The sequence below is a fragment of the Dendrobates tinctorius genome, unplaced genomic scaffold, assembly GCF_039654945.1.
Source record: "Dendrobates tinctorius isolate UK_male_01 unplaced genomic scaffold, ASM3965494v1 ptg000179l, whole genome shotgun sequence".
NCBI classification, from domain to species: Eukaryota; Metazoa; Chordata; class Amphibia; order Anura; family Dendrobatidae; genus Dendrobates; species Dendrobates tinctorius.
This window is the reverse complement of record NW_027361846.1, coordinates 1,333,641-1,348,865: the sequence shown is the minus strand read 5'-3', so window position 1 is coordinate 1,348,865 and position 15,225 is coordinate 1,333,641. Positions and strand designations below refer to the sequence as shown.

The 15,225-nt window shown below is 38.4% G+C and overlaps 1 protein-coding gene across 4 annotated transcripts in view; it reads left to right on the top strand.

Moving 5' to 3' along the window:
* Positions 1-13,496, top strand: part of SLC4A2 (solute carrier family 4 member 2) — a 395,791-nt gene extending 382,295 nt beyond the window's left edge. For all 4 annotated transcript variants that reach the window (XM_073551714.1, XM_073551713.1, XM_073551715.1 and 1 more), the window contains 2 exons: positions 328-501; positions 12,725-13,496. In XM_073551714.1, the coding sequence (XP_073407815.1) occupies positions 328-501; positions 12,725-12,805 (255 nt within the window). In that variant the 3' untranslated portion in view covers positions 12,806-13,496. The remainder of the gene's footprint in view (positions 1-327; positions 502-12,724) is intronic.
* Positions 13,497-15,225: the final 1,729 nt, after the last annotated feature.

Genomic DNA, 15,225 nt, shown 5'->3' with positions numbered 1-15,225 from the left:
ATTGATCACATGATCATGACCTCATGCAGGTCCTGGCAGGGGAGATATATTGGACCTCCTCCCACCCGCTCTATGAAGGTCCAGCCCTTTTATGCAACTTAACCCTCACAACACGTAGTGTGCTGGAGAAAAACTGCTCTGGTTTCATATCACAGACGCTGTTAAGCGCAGTGACGCATATCTCCCTTCTACCACCCTGCCAGTGACTCTGTCACAGTGGTATAACAGCCATACTGGGAGACTTGGTGCCAGTTGGATGTAAGGTCAGCTACACTTTTGGGACAACCACGCTGTACACAAATTATAACTGGAGTGTTTCATTCTCAGGTCCGTTCGCTCAGGATGCACCTGTTCACAGCTCTGCAACTGGTGTGTCTGGCCGTCTTGTGGGCTGTTATGTCCACTGCAGCTTCTCTCGCTTTCCCCTTCATCCTCATTCTCACTGTTCCACTACGAATCTTCTTACTGAGAAAAATCTTCACTGATCGAGAGCTAAAATGTGTAAGTAACAGAAATATTGACATGACAATGTTGTAACTGTGTATAACAAACTGCAATATAAATCTAGGTGAAAGGTGAGATAACAGGTGAGGTGTAATATCCCAGTATACAGTATAATACAGGTGAGATAACAGTTGAGGTGTAATATCCCAGTATACAGTACAATACAGGTGAGATAACAGGTGAGGTGTAATGTCCCAGTATACAGTATAATACAGGTGAGATAACAGGTGAGGTGTAATATCCCTGTATACAGTATAATACAGGTGAGATAACAGGTGAGGTGTAATGTCCCAGTATACAGTATAATACAGGTGAGATAACAGGTGAGGTGTAATATCCCAGTATACAGTATAATGCAGGTGAGATAACAGGTGAGGTGTAATATCCCAGTATACAGTATAATACAGGTGAGATAACAGTTGAGGTGTAATATCCCAGTATACAGTATAATACAGGTGAGATAACAGGTGAGGTGTAATGTCCCAGTATACAGTATAATACAGGTGAGATAACAGGTGAGGTGTAATATCCCAGTATACAGTATAATACAGGTGAGATAACAGGTGAGGTGTAATATCCCAGTATACAGTATAATACAGGTGAGATAACAGGTGAGGTGTAATATCCCAGTATACAGTATAATGCAGGTGAGATAACAGGTGAGGTGTAATATTCCTGTATATAGTATAATACAGGTGAGATAACAGGTGAGGTGTAATATCCCAGTATACAGTATAATACAGGTGAGATAACAGTTGAGGTGTAATATCCCAGTATACAGTATAATACAGGTGAGATAACAGTTGAGGTGTAATATCCCAGTATACAGTATAATACAGGTGAGATAACAGGTGAGGTGTAATGTCCCAGTATACAGTATAATACAGGTGAGATAACAGGTGAGGTGTAATATCCCAGTATACAGTATAATACAGGTGAGATAACAGGTGAGGTGTAATGTCCCAGTATACAGTATAATACAGGTGAGATAACAGTTGAGGTGTAATATCCCAGTATACAGTATAATACAGGTGAGATAACAGGTGAGGTGTAATGTCCCAGTATACAGTATAATACAGGTGAGATAACAGGTGAGGTGTAATATCCCAGTATACAGTATAATACAGGTGAGATAACAGTTGAGGTGTAATATCCCAGTATACAGTATAATACAGGTGAGATAACAGGTGAGGTGTAATGTCCCAGTATACAGTATAATACAGGTGAGATAACAGGTGAGGTGTAATATCCCAGTATACAGTATAATACAGGTGAGATAACAGGTGAGGTGTAATGTCCCAGTATACAGTATAATACAGGTGAGATAACAGGTGAGGTGTAATATCCCTGTATACAGTATAATACAGGTGAGATAACAGGTGAGGTGTAATATCCCAGTATATAGTATAATACAGGTGAGATAACAGGTGAGGTGTAATATCCCAGTATATAGTATAATACAGGTGAGATAACAGGTGAGGTGTAATATCCCAGTATACAGTATAATACAGGTGAGATAACAGGTGAGGTGTAATGTCCCAGTATACAGTATAATACAGGTGAGATAACAGGTGAGGTGTAATATCCCAGTATACAGTATAATACAGGTGAGATAACAGTTGAGGTGTAATATCCCAGTATACAGTATAATACAGGTGAGATAACAGCTGAGGTGTAATATCCCAGTATACAGTATAATACAGGTGAGATAACAGGTGAGGTGTAATATCCCAGTATACAGTATAATACAGGTGAGATAACAGGTGAGGTGTAATATCCCAGTATACAGTATAATACAGGTGAGATAACAGGTGAGGTGTAATATCCCAGTATACAGTATAATACAGGTGAGATAACAGGTGAGGTGTAATATCCCAGTATACAGTATAATACAGGTGAGATAACAGGTGAGGTGTAATATCCCAGTATACAGTATAATGCAGGTGAGATAACAGGTGAGGTGTAATATCCCTGTATACAGTATAATACAGGTGAGATAACAGGTGAGGTGTAATGTCCCAGTATACAGTATAATACAGGTGAGATAACAGGTGAGGTGTAATATCCCTGTATACAGTATAATACAGGTGAGATAACAGGTGAGGTGTAATGTCCCAGTATACAGTATAATGCAGGTGAGATAACAGGTGAGGTGTAATATCCCTGTATACAGTATAATACAGGTGAGATAACAGGTGAGGTGTAATGTCCCAGTATACAGTATAATACAGGTGAGATAACAGGTGAGGTGTAATATCCCAGTATACAGTATAATACAGGTGAGATAACAGGTGAGGTGTAATGTCCCAGTATACAGTATAATGCAGGTGAGATAACAGGTGAGGTGTAATATCCCTGTATACAGTATAATACAGGTGAGATAACAGGTGAGGTGTAATGTCCCAGTATACAGTATAATACAGGTGAGATAACAGGTGAGGTGTAATATCCCAGTATACAGTATAATACAGGTGAGATAACAGGTGAGGTGTAATATCCCAGTATACAGTATAATACAGGTGAGATAACAGGTGAGGTGTAATATCCCAGTATACAGTATAATACAGGTGAGATAACAGGTGAGGTGTAATATCCCAGTATACAGTATAATACAGGTGAGATAACAGGTGAGGTGTAATATCCCAGTATACAGTATAATACAGGTGAGATAACAGGTGAGGTGTAATATCCCAGTATACAGTATAATACAGGTGAGATAACAGGTGAGGTGTAATATCCCAGTATACAGTATAATACAGGTGAGATAACAGGTGAGGTGTAATATCCCAGTATACAGTATAATACAGGTGAGATAACAGGTGAGGTGTAATATCCCAGTATACAGTATAATGCAGGTGAGATAACAGGTGAGGTGTAATATCCCTGTATACAGTATAATACAGGTGAGATAACAGGTGAGGTGTAATGTCCCAGTATACAGTATAATACAGGTGAGATAACAGGTGAGGTGTAATATCCCTGTATACAGTATAATACAGGTGAGATAACAGGTGAGGTGTAATGTCCCAGTATACAGTATAATACAGGTGAGGTGTAATATCCCAGTATACAGTATAATACAGGTGAGATAACAGGTGAGGTGTAATATCCCAGTATACAGTATAATACAGGTGAGATAACAGGTGAGGTGTAATATCCCAGTATACAGTATAATACAGGTGAGATAACAGGTGAGGTGTAATATCCCTGTATACAGTATAATACAGGTGAGATAACAGGTGAGGTGTAATATCCCTGTATACAGTATAATACAGGTGAGATAACAGGTGAGGTGTAATATCACAGTATACAGTATAATACAGGTGAGATAACAGGTGAGGTGTAATATCCCAGTATACAGTACAATACAGGTGAGATAACAGGTGAGGTGTAATATCCCAGTATACAGTATAATACAGGTGAGATAACAGGTGAGGTGTAATATCCCAGTATACAGTACAATACAGGTGAGATAACAGGTGAGGTGTAATATTCCAGTATACTGTATAATACAGGTGAGATAACAGGTGAGGTGTAATATCCCAGTATACAGTACAATACAGGTGAGATAACAGGTGAGGTGTAATATCCCAGTATACAGTATAATACAGGTGACATAATAGGTGAGGTGTAATATCCCAGTATACAGTATAATACAGGTGACATAATAGGTGAGGTGTAATATCACAGTATACAGTATAATACAGGTGAGATAACAGGTGAGGTGTAATATCCCAGTATACAGTACAATACAGGTGAGATAACAGGTGAGGTGTAATATCCCAGTATACAGTATAATACAGGTGAGATAACAGGTGAGGTGTAATATCCCAGTATACAGTATAATACAGGTGAGATAACAGGTGAGGAGTAATATCCCAGTATATAGTATAATACAGGTGAGATAACAGGTGAGGTGTAATATCCCAGTATACAGTACAATACAGGTGAGATAACAGGTGAGGTGTAATATCCCAGTATACAGTATAATACAGGTGAGATAACAGGTTTGGTGTAATATCCCTGTATACAGTATAATACAGGTGAGATAATAGGTGAGGTGTAATATCCCAGTATACAGTATAATACAGGTGAGATAACAGGTGAGGTGTAATATCCCAGTATACAGTACAATACAGGTGAGATAACAGGTGAGGTGTAATATCCCAGTATACAGTATAATACAGGTGAGATAACAGGTGAGGTGTAATATCCCAGTATACAGTATAATACAGGTGAGATAACAGGTTTGGTGTAATATCCCTGTATACAGTATAATACAGGTGAGATAACAGGTGAGGTGTAATATCCCAGTATACAGTACAATACAGGTGAGATAACAGGTGAGGTGTAATATCCCAGTATACAGTATAATACAGGTGAGATAACAGGTGAGGTGTAATATCCCAGTATACAGTACAATACAGGTGAGATAACAGGTGAGGTGTAATATTCCAGTATACTGTATAATACAGGTGAGATAACAGGTGAGGTGTAATATCCCAGTATACAGTACAATACAGGTGAGATAACAGGTGAGGTGTAATATCCCAGTATACAGTATAATACAGGTGACATAATAGGTGAGGTGTAATATCCCAGTATACAGTATAATACAGGTGACATAATAGGTGAGGTGTAATATCACAGTATACAGTATAATACAGGTGAGATAACAGGTGAGGTGTAATATCCCAGTATACAGTACAATACAGGTGAGATAACAGGTGAGGTGTAATATCCCAGTATACAGTATAATACAGGTGAGATAACAGGTGAGGTGTAATATCCCAGTATACAGTACAATACAGGTGAGATAACAGGTGAGGTGTAATATCCCAGTATGCAGTATAATACAGGTGAGATAACAGGTGAGGTGTAATATCCCAGTATACAGTATAATACAGGTGAGATAACAGGTTTGGTGTAATATCCCTGTATACAGTATAATACAGGTGAGATAACAGGTGAGGTGTAATATCACAGTATACAGTATAATACAGGTGAGATAACAGGTGAGGTGTAATATCCCAGTATACAGTATAATACAGGTGAGATAACAGGTGAGGTGTAATATCCCAGTATACAGTACAATACAGGTGAGATAACAGGTGAGGTGTAATATTCCAGTATACAGTATAATGCAGGTTAGATAACATGTGAGGTGTAATATCCCTGTATACAGTATAATACAGGTGTGATAACAGGTGAGGTGTTATATCCCTGTATACAGTATAATACAGGTGAAATAACAGGTGAGGTGTAATATCCCAGTATACAGTATAATACAGGTGAGATAACAGGTGAGGTGTAATATCCCAGCATACAGTATAATACAGGTGAGATAACAGGTGAGGTGTAATATCCCAGTATACAGTACAATACAGGTGAGATAACAGGTGAGGTGTTATATCCCTGTATACAGTATAATACAGGTGAGATAACAGGTGAGGTGTAATATCCCAGTATACAGTATAATACAGGTGAGATAACAGGTGAGGTGTAATATCGCAGTATACAGTATAATACAGGTGAGATAATAGGTGAGGTGTAATATCCCAGTATACAGTATAATACAGGTGAGATAACAGGTGAGGTGTAATATCCCAGTATACAGTACAATACAGGTGAGATAACAGGTGAGGTGTAATATCCCAGTATACAGTATAATACAGGTGAGATAACAGGTGAGGTGTAATATCCCAGTATACAGTATAATACAGGTGAGATAACAGGTTTGGTGTAATATCCCTGTATACAGTATAATACAGGTGAGATAACAGGTGAGGTGTAATATCACAGTATACAGTATAATACAGGTGACATAATAGGTGAGGTGTAATATCCCAGTATACAGTATAATACAGGTGACATAATAGGTGAGGTGTAATATCACAGTATACAGTATAATACAGGTGAGATAACAGGTGAGGTGTAATATCCCAGTATACAGTACAATACAGGTGAGATAACAGGTGAGGTGTAATATCCCAGTATACAGTATAATACAGGTGAGATAACAGGTGAGGTGTAATATCCCAGTATACAGTACAATACAGGTGAGATAACAGGTGAGGTGTAATATCCCAGTATACAGTATAATACAGGTGAGATAACAGGTGAGGTGTAATATCACAGTATACAGTATAATACAGGTGAGATAACAGGTGAGGTGTAATATCCCAGTATACAGTACAATACAGGTGAGATAACAGGTGAGGTGTAATATCCCAGTATGCAGTATAATACAGGTGAGATAACAGGTGAGGTGTAATATCCCAGTATACAGTATAATACAGGTGAGATAACAGGTTTGGTGTAATATCCCTGTATACAGTATAATACAGGTGAGATAACAGGTGAGGTGTAATATCACAGTATACAGTATAATACAGGTGAGATAACAGGTGAGGTGTAATATCCCAGTATACAGTACAATACAGGTGAGATAACAGGTGAGGTGTAATATCCCAGTATACAGTATAATACAGGTGAGATAACAGGTGAGGTGTAATATCCCAGTATACAGTACAATACAGGTGAGATAACAGGTGAGGTGTAATATTCCAGTATACTGTATAATACAGGTGAGATAACAGGTGAGGTGTAATATCCCAGTATACAGTACAATACAGGTGAGATAACAGGTGAGGTGTAATATCCCAGTATACAGTATAATACAGGTGACATAATAGGTGAGGTGTAATATCCCAGTATACAGTATAATACAGGTGACATAACAGGTGAGGTGTAATATCACAGTATACAGTATAATACAGGTGAGATAACAGGTGAGGTGTAATATCCCAGTATACAGTACAATACAGGTGAGATAACAGGTGAGGTGTAATATCCCAGTATACAGTATAATACAGGTGAGATAACAGGTGAGGTGTAATATCCCAGTATACAGTACAATACAGGTGAGATAACAGGTGAGGTGTAATATCCCAGTATACAGTATAATACAGGTGAGATAACAGGTGAGGTCTAATATCCCAGGATACAGTATAATACAGGTGACATAATAGGTGAGGTGTAATATCCCTGTATACAGTATAATACAGGTGAGATAACAGGTGAGGTGTAATATCCCAGTATACAGTACAATACAGGTGAGATAACAGGTGAGGTGTAATATCCCAGTATACAGTATAATACAGGTGAGATAACAGGTGAGGTGTAATATCCCAGTATACAGTACAATACAGGTGAGATAACAGGTGAGGTGTAATATCCCAGTATACAGTATAATACAGGTGAGATAACAGGTGAGGTGTAATATCCCAGTATACAGTACAATACAGGTGAGATAACAGGTGAGGTGTAATATCCCAGTATACAGTATAATACAGGTGAGATAACAGGTGAGGTCTAATATCCCAGTATACAGTATAATACAGGTGACATAATAGGTGAGGTGTTATATCCCTGTATACAGTATAATACAGGTGAGATAACAGGTGAGGTGTAATATCCCAGTATACAGTATAATACAGGTGAAATAACAGGTGAGGTGTAATATCCCAGTATACAGTATAATACAGGTGAGATAACAGGTGAGGTGTAATATCCCAGTATACAGTATAATACAGGTGAGATAACAGGTGAGGTGTAATATCCCAGTATACAGTACAATACAGGTGAGATAACAGGTGAGGTGTTATATCCCTGTATACAGTATAATACAGGTGAGATAACAGGTGAGGTGTAATATCCCAGTATACAGTATAATACAGGTGAAATAACAGGTGAGGTGTAATATCCCAGTATACAGTATAATACAGGTGAGATAACAGGTGAGGTGTAATATCCCAGTATACAGTATAATACAGGTGAGATAACAGGTGAGGTGTAATATCCCAGTATACAGTACAATACAGGTGAGATAACAGGTGAGGTGTTATATCCCTGTATACAGTATAATACAGGTGAGATAACAGGTGAGGTGTAATATCCCAGTATACAGTATAATACAGGTGAGATAACAGGTGAGGTGTAATATCCCAGTATACAGTATAATACAGGTGAGGTGTAATATCCCAGTATACAGTATAATACAGGTGAGATAACAGGTGAGGTGTAATATCCCTGCATATAGTATAATACAGGTGAGATAACAGGTGAGGTGTAATATCCCAGTATACAGTATAATACAGGTGAGATAACAGGTGAGGTGTAATATCCCAGTATACAGTATAATACAGGTGAGGTGTAATATCCCAGTATACAGTATAATACAGGTGAGATAACAGGTGAGGTGTAATATCCCTGCATATAGTATAATACAGGTGAGATAACAGGTGAGGTGTAATATCCCAGTACACAGTATAATACAGGTGAGATAACAGGTAAGGTGTAATATCCCTGTATACAGTATAATATAGGTGACATAATAGGTGAGGTGTAATATCCCAGTATACAGTATAATACAGGTGAGGTGTAATATCCCAGTATACAGTATAATACAGGTGAGATAACAGGTGAGGTGTAATATCCCAGTATACAGTATAATACAGGTGAGGTGTAATATCCCAGTATACAGTATAATACAGGTGAGGTGTAATATCCCAGTATACAGTATAATACAGGTGAGGTGTAATATCCCAGTATACAGTATAATACAGGTGAGATAACAGGTGAGGTGTAATATCCCAGTATACAGTATAATACAGGTGAGATAACAGGTGAGGTGTAATATCCCAGTATACAGTATAATACAGGTGAGATAACAGGTGAGGTGTAATATCCCTGTATACAGTATAATACAGGTGAGGTGTAATATCCCAGTATACAGTATAATACAGGTGAGATAACAGGTGAGGTGTAATATCCCAGTATACAGTATAATACAGGTGAGATAACAGGTGAGGTGTAATATCCCAGTATACAGTATAATACAGGTGAGATAACAGGTGAGGTGTAATATTCCAGTATACAGTATAATACAGGTGAGATAACAGGTGAGGTGTAATATTCCAGTATACAGTATAATGCAGGTGAGATAACAGGTGAGGTGTAATATCCCAGTATACAGTATAATACAGGTGAGATAACAGGTGAGGTGTAATATCCCAGTATACAGTATATTGCAGGTGAGATAACAGGTGAGGTGTAATATCCGAGTATACAGTATAATGCAGGTGAGATAACAGGTGAGGTGTAATATTCCAGTATACAGTATAATGCAGGTGAGATAACAGGTGAGGTGTAATATCCCAGTATACAGTATAATACAGGTGAGATAACAGGTGAGGTGTAATATCCCTGTATACAGTATAATACAGGTGAGATAACAGGTGAGGTGTAATATCCCAGTATACAGTATAATACAGGTGAGATAACAGGTGAGGTGTAATATTCCAGTATACAGTATAATGCAGGTGAGATAACAGGTGAGGTGTAATATCCCAGTATACAGTATAATACAGGTGAGATAACAGGTGAGGTGTAATATCCCTGTATACAGTACAATACAGGTGAGATAACATGTGAGGTGTAATATCCCAGTATACAGTATAATACAGGTGAGATAACAGGTGAGGTGTAATATTCCAGTATACAGTATAATACAGGTGAGATAACAGGTGAGGTGTAATATCACAGTATACAGTATAATACAGGTGAAATAACAGGTGAGGTGTAATATTCCAGTATACAGTATAATACAGGTGAGATAACAGGTGAGGTGTAATATCACAGTATACAGTATAATACAGGTGAGATAACAGGTGAGGTGTAATATTCCAGTATACAGTATAATACAGGTGAGATAACAGGTGAGGTGTAATATTCCAGTATACAGTATAATACAGGTGAGATAACAGGTGAGGTGTAATATCACAGTATACAGTATAATACAGGTGAGATAACAGGTGAGGTGTAATATTCCAGTATAAAGTATAATACAGGTGAGATAACAGGTGAGGTGTAATATTCCATTATACAGTATAATACAGGTGAGATAACAGGTGAGGTGTAATATCACAGTATACAGTATAATACAGGTGAGATAACAGGTGAGGTGTAATATTCCAGTATACAGTATAATACAGGTGAGATAACAGGTGAGGTGTAATATCACAGTATACAGTATAATACAGGTGAGATAACAGGTGAGGTGTAATATTCCAGTATACAGTATAATACAGGTGAGATAACAGGTGAGGTGTAATATCACAGTATACAGTATAATACAGGTGAGATAACAGGTGAGGTGTAATATTCCAGTATACAGTATAATACAGGTGAGATAACAGGTGAGGTGTAATATTCCAGTATACAGTATAATACAGGTGAGATAACAGGTGAGGTGTAATATTCCAGTATACAGTATAATACAGGTGAGATAACAGGTGAGGTGTAATATCACAGTATACAGTATAATACAGGTGAGATAACAGGTGAGGTGTAATATTCCAGTATACAGTATAATACAGGTGAGATAACAGGTGAGGTGTAATATCACAGTATACAGTATAATACAGGTGAGATAACAGGTGAGGTGTAATATTCCAGTATACAGTATAATACAGGTGAAATAACAGGTGAGGTGTAATATTCCAGTATACAGTATAATACAGGTGAGATAACAGGTGAGGTGTAATATCACAGTATACAGTATAATACAGGTGAGATAACAGGTGAGGTGTAATATTCCAGTATACAGTATAATACAGGTGAGATAACAGGTGAGGTGTAATATTCCAGTATACAGTATAATACAGGTGAGATAACAGGTGAGGTGTAATATCCCAGTATACAGTATAATACAGGTGAGATAACAGGTGAGGTGTAATATCCCAGTATACAGTATAATACAGGTGAGATAACAGGTGAGGTGTAATATCCCAGTATACAGTATAATACAGGTGAGATAACAGGTGAGGTGTAATATCCCTGTATACAGTATAATGCAGGTGAGATAACAGGTTAGGTGTAATATCCCAGTATATAGTATAATACAGGTGAGATAACAGGTGAGGTGTAATATCCCAGTATACAGTATAATACAGGTGAGATAACAGGTGAGGTGTAATATTCCAGTATACAGTATAATACAGGTGAGATAACAGGTGAGGTGTAATATCACAGTATACAGTATAATACAGGTGAGATAACAGGTGAGGTGTAATATTCCAGTATACAGTATAATACAGGTGAGATAACAGGTGAGGTGTAATATTCCAGTATACAGTATAATACAGGTGAGATAACAGGTGAGGTGTAATATTCCAGTATACAGTATAATACAGGTGAGATAACAGGTGAGGTGTAATATCACAGTATACAGTATAATACAGGTGAGATAACAGGTGAGGTGTAATATTCCAGTATACAGTATAATACAGGTGAGATAACAGGTGAGGTGTAATATCACAGTATACAGTATAATACAGGTGAGATAACAGGTGAGGTGTAATATTCCAGTATACAGTATAATACAGGTGAAATAACAGGTGAGGTGTAATATTCCAGTATACAGTATAATACAGGTGAGATAACAGGTGAGGTGTAATATCACAGTATACAGTATAATACAGGTGAGATAACAGGTGAGGTGTAATATTCCAGTATACAGTATAATACAGGTGAGATAACAGGTGAGGTGTAATATTCCAGTATACAGTATAATACAGGTGAGATAACAGGTGAGGTGTAATATCCCAGTATACAGTATAATACAGGTGAGATAACAGGTGAGGTGTAATATCCCAGTATACAGTATAATACAGGTGAGATAACAGGTGAGGTGTAATATCCCAGTATACAGTATAATACAGGTGAGATAACAGGTGAGGTGAAATATCCCTGTATACAGTATAATGCAGGTGAGATAACAGGTTAGGTGTAATATCCCAGTATATAGTATAATACAGGTGAGATAACAGGTGAGGTGTAATATCCCAGTATACAGTATAATACAGGTGAGATAACAGGTGAGGTGTAATATCCCTGTATACAGTATAATACAGGTGAGATAACAGGTGAGGTGTAATATCCCAGTATACAGTATAATACAGGTGAGATAACAGGTTAGGTGTAATATCCCAGTATATAGTATAATACAGGTGAGATAACAGGTGAGGTGTAATATCCCAGTATACAGTATAATACAGGTGAGATAACAGGTGAAGTGTAACATCCCAGTATAATACTTATATTACTACATGCAAGTCCTCCATATCCTCACTATTGTCTCTGGCTCTCCTCTCCACAGCTGGATGCTGATGATGTGCAACCAATATTCGATGAGCAGGAGGGGGTGGATGAATATAATGAGATGCCGATGCCGGTATAAGTGTTTCTTGTGCCTTGGATATTGTGGATGTCGCCCATCACATGGCTGCCTCTTCATTACATCACCTCTTGACCAATCCATCTTTCTGCAGTCAAGCATAGAAGCAATTTCAGCATGAAGAGGCGGGGCTAGGCTCCTCATGGGCGGGCTCTTCAGTAGCTTGAACTCTGCAGAGGTGGAGCTTTCTGTGCGTCTACGTAGATATTTTATGTAATTATCAGGTGGCTCTTAGAGACATCACTGCTACATTAATGAAGCTGCCTTCCCCACTGGATAGTATGTCCTGTGCTCCACATGTGGCCCCTGTAGTGAGAATTCTGTACTCTACGGGCCGGTCATAATATCAGTAGGGAGCAGCAGGATGATACTCCGTGATATTACACAGGTGGAACATCTGCTTCTCCCCTGTATCATTGTGGAGCAGCAACAAACCACGGCTGACACCAGGAAACAGGCGGGCATTGGCTATGGAACTACTGGGTGAATGACTGCTGTGCACTACGGTATATTATCCCGTGTTGTGTCTTCTGTGTTACCTCCAACATACGTGTTACACACAAGGGAAAAACTGTTGGTTTTTCTTACATGAACAGAAGGGACCTACAATGGTTACTCAAATAACTGGAGACGTGATTGTCAATGTACATTTACCGAATATCACTGACGACAATTAGAACTTGGTTTTATTTTCTTTGTTGTTTTTTTTATTTTTCTGTTGAACCACAATTTACCAGCAAACTAATGAAAGTGTCCTGGACAAGAGATTTAGAATAATGTGACCATAGGGACCTATGACAATGAGGTAATTAGCACGGTGTTGAGATCAGTCACCTATTTGGAGGGTGAAAAGTCATCACTGCGCTGTTTGTTATCATGGTGTGTTCCACACAGAACATGGATCAGCAAGAGCTGAGGAGAGCGAGGTCTCAGGAGATTAGACAAAGGTAACTGCTATAAGATGTCTCTTCCCAGCTGGATGTTCCTGTCACTACAGCTGACACTTAGGTAGGAAGGAAGGGTCATCCCCGCGCTGCCACAAGAAGAATTCCAAAAATTGTAGAGGTTTCAGTGTGGCTTATTCTACGCGTTCCAGGGTTCGGGTGACCCCTTCATCAGGACTTACCACAAATATTGTTCAAGAGTCATAGGCATACAGGGTTTAAGAACACATCAGCATTTGAAATCGACGCCCAATGGATCAGACGACACCCGGAGTCAAAGTTCAGGCTCATCAGAAAGTTCACATGAAGATTAAAAGTCATCAGAGAAATACAAATTAATATCTTACACAGTTAACCTTATTTTTGTTTGTAGGATAGCAAAATTGAAAAAGAGAGATATCATGGAATGAGGAAAAAAAAAGTGGTGAGAAACACAGTCTCACTGAGAAAAAAGGTGGAATCCAAACTCACATAGGAGTGATGGAATAGATTCAGAGGTGAAGGCATCTACTCTGAGCCGGAGGGACGGACGCTTGAAGAGCACAGATTGCCAACGTTGAACCATAGTGAAAACACTTTTTTATTAATAAATATTAAAATAATTTTTTATATATTAAAAGTGGAAATGTGTTTGTCAAGTTATGTGGAAGTATATTATACCACAAAAAGAAATGTTCTTAAATGAAAAGGGGAGAGAATATAGTGAAACAAACTAATAATTAAGAAATGGGGAGGTAAACCGCTGAAGCACGCACCCAATGAGGCTCTGGTCCGGAATATAAACACCGATGATAAAATGAGTTTATAGGAATTAAACTGACGAGAGAGATGCTAAAAAAAGAAAAAAAAATGTGAAAGCGCAAACAGCTTCTCCGTGCTGCCGAGAAGCAACTTCAAAGTCAGAGGACGTCCTGAGCGGAGGAAGCTTCTATACGAAGACCTCTAGAGCTGGATAAGGAGCAGACGCGAAGGAGCCGGTTACTGCGGAAATTATATGACACGTGGAGATCTCGAAGGGGTTAATGTGTATGCAGCAATATTTAGTAAGACCGATCCAGTCCACTCAGAAGCATTCGAGTAAACGCTCAGAGAGGTGTAAACTATAAAGACAAGCAGCAGAAGAGGATTAGGACCCAAAGAGAGGATCACTAGGAGAGGAAACCGGCACGTGTGTTTCTCGCCACTTTTTTTTCCTCTTTCCATGATATCTCTCTTTTTCAATTTTGTTATCCTACAAACAAAAATAAGGTTAACTGTGTAAGATATTAATTTGTATTTCTCTGATGACTTTTAATCTTCATGTGAACTTTCTGATGTGCCTGAACTTTGACTCCGGGTGTCGTCTGATCCATTGGGCGTCGTTTTCAAATGCTGATGTGTTCTTAAACCCTGTTTGCCTATGACTCTTGTACAATATTTGTGGTAAGTCCTGATGAAGGGGTCACCTGAACCCTGGAACGCATAGAATAAACCACGCTG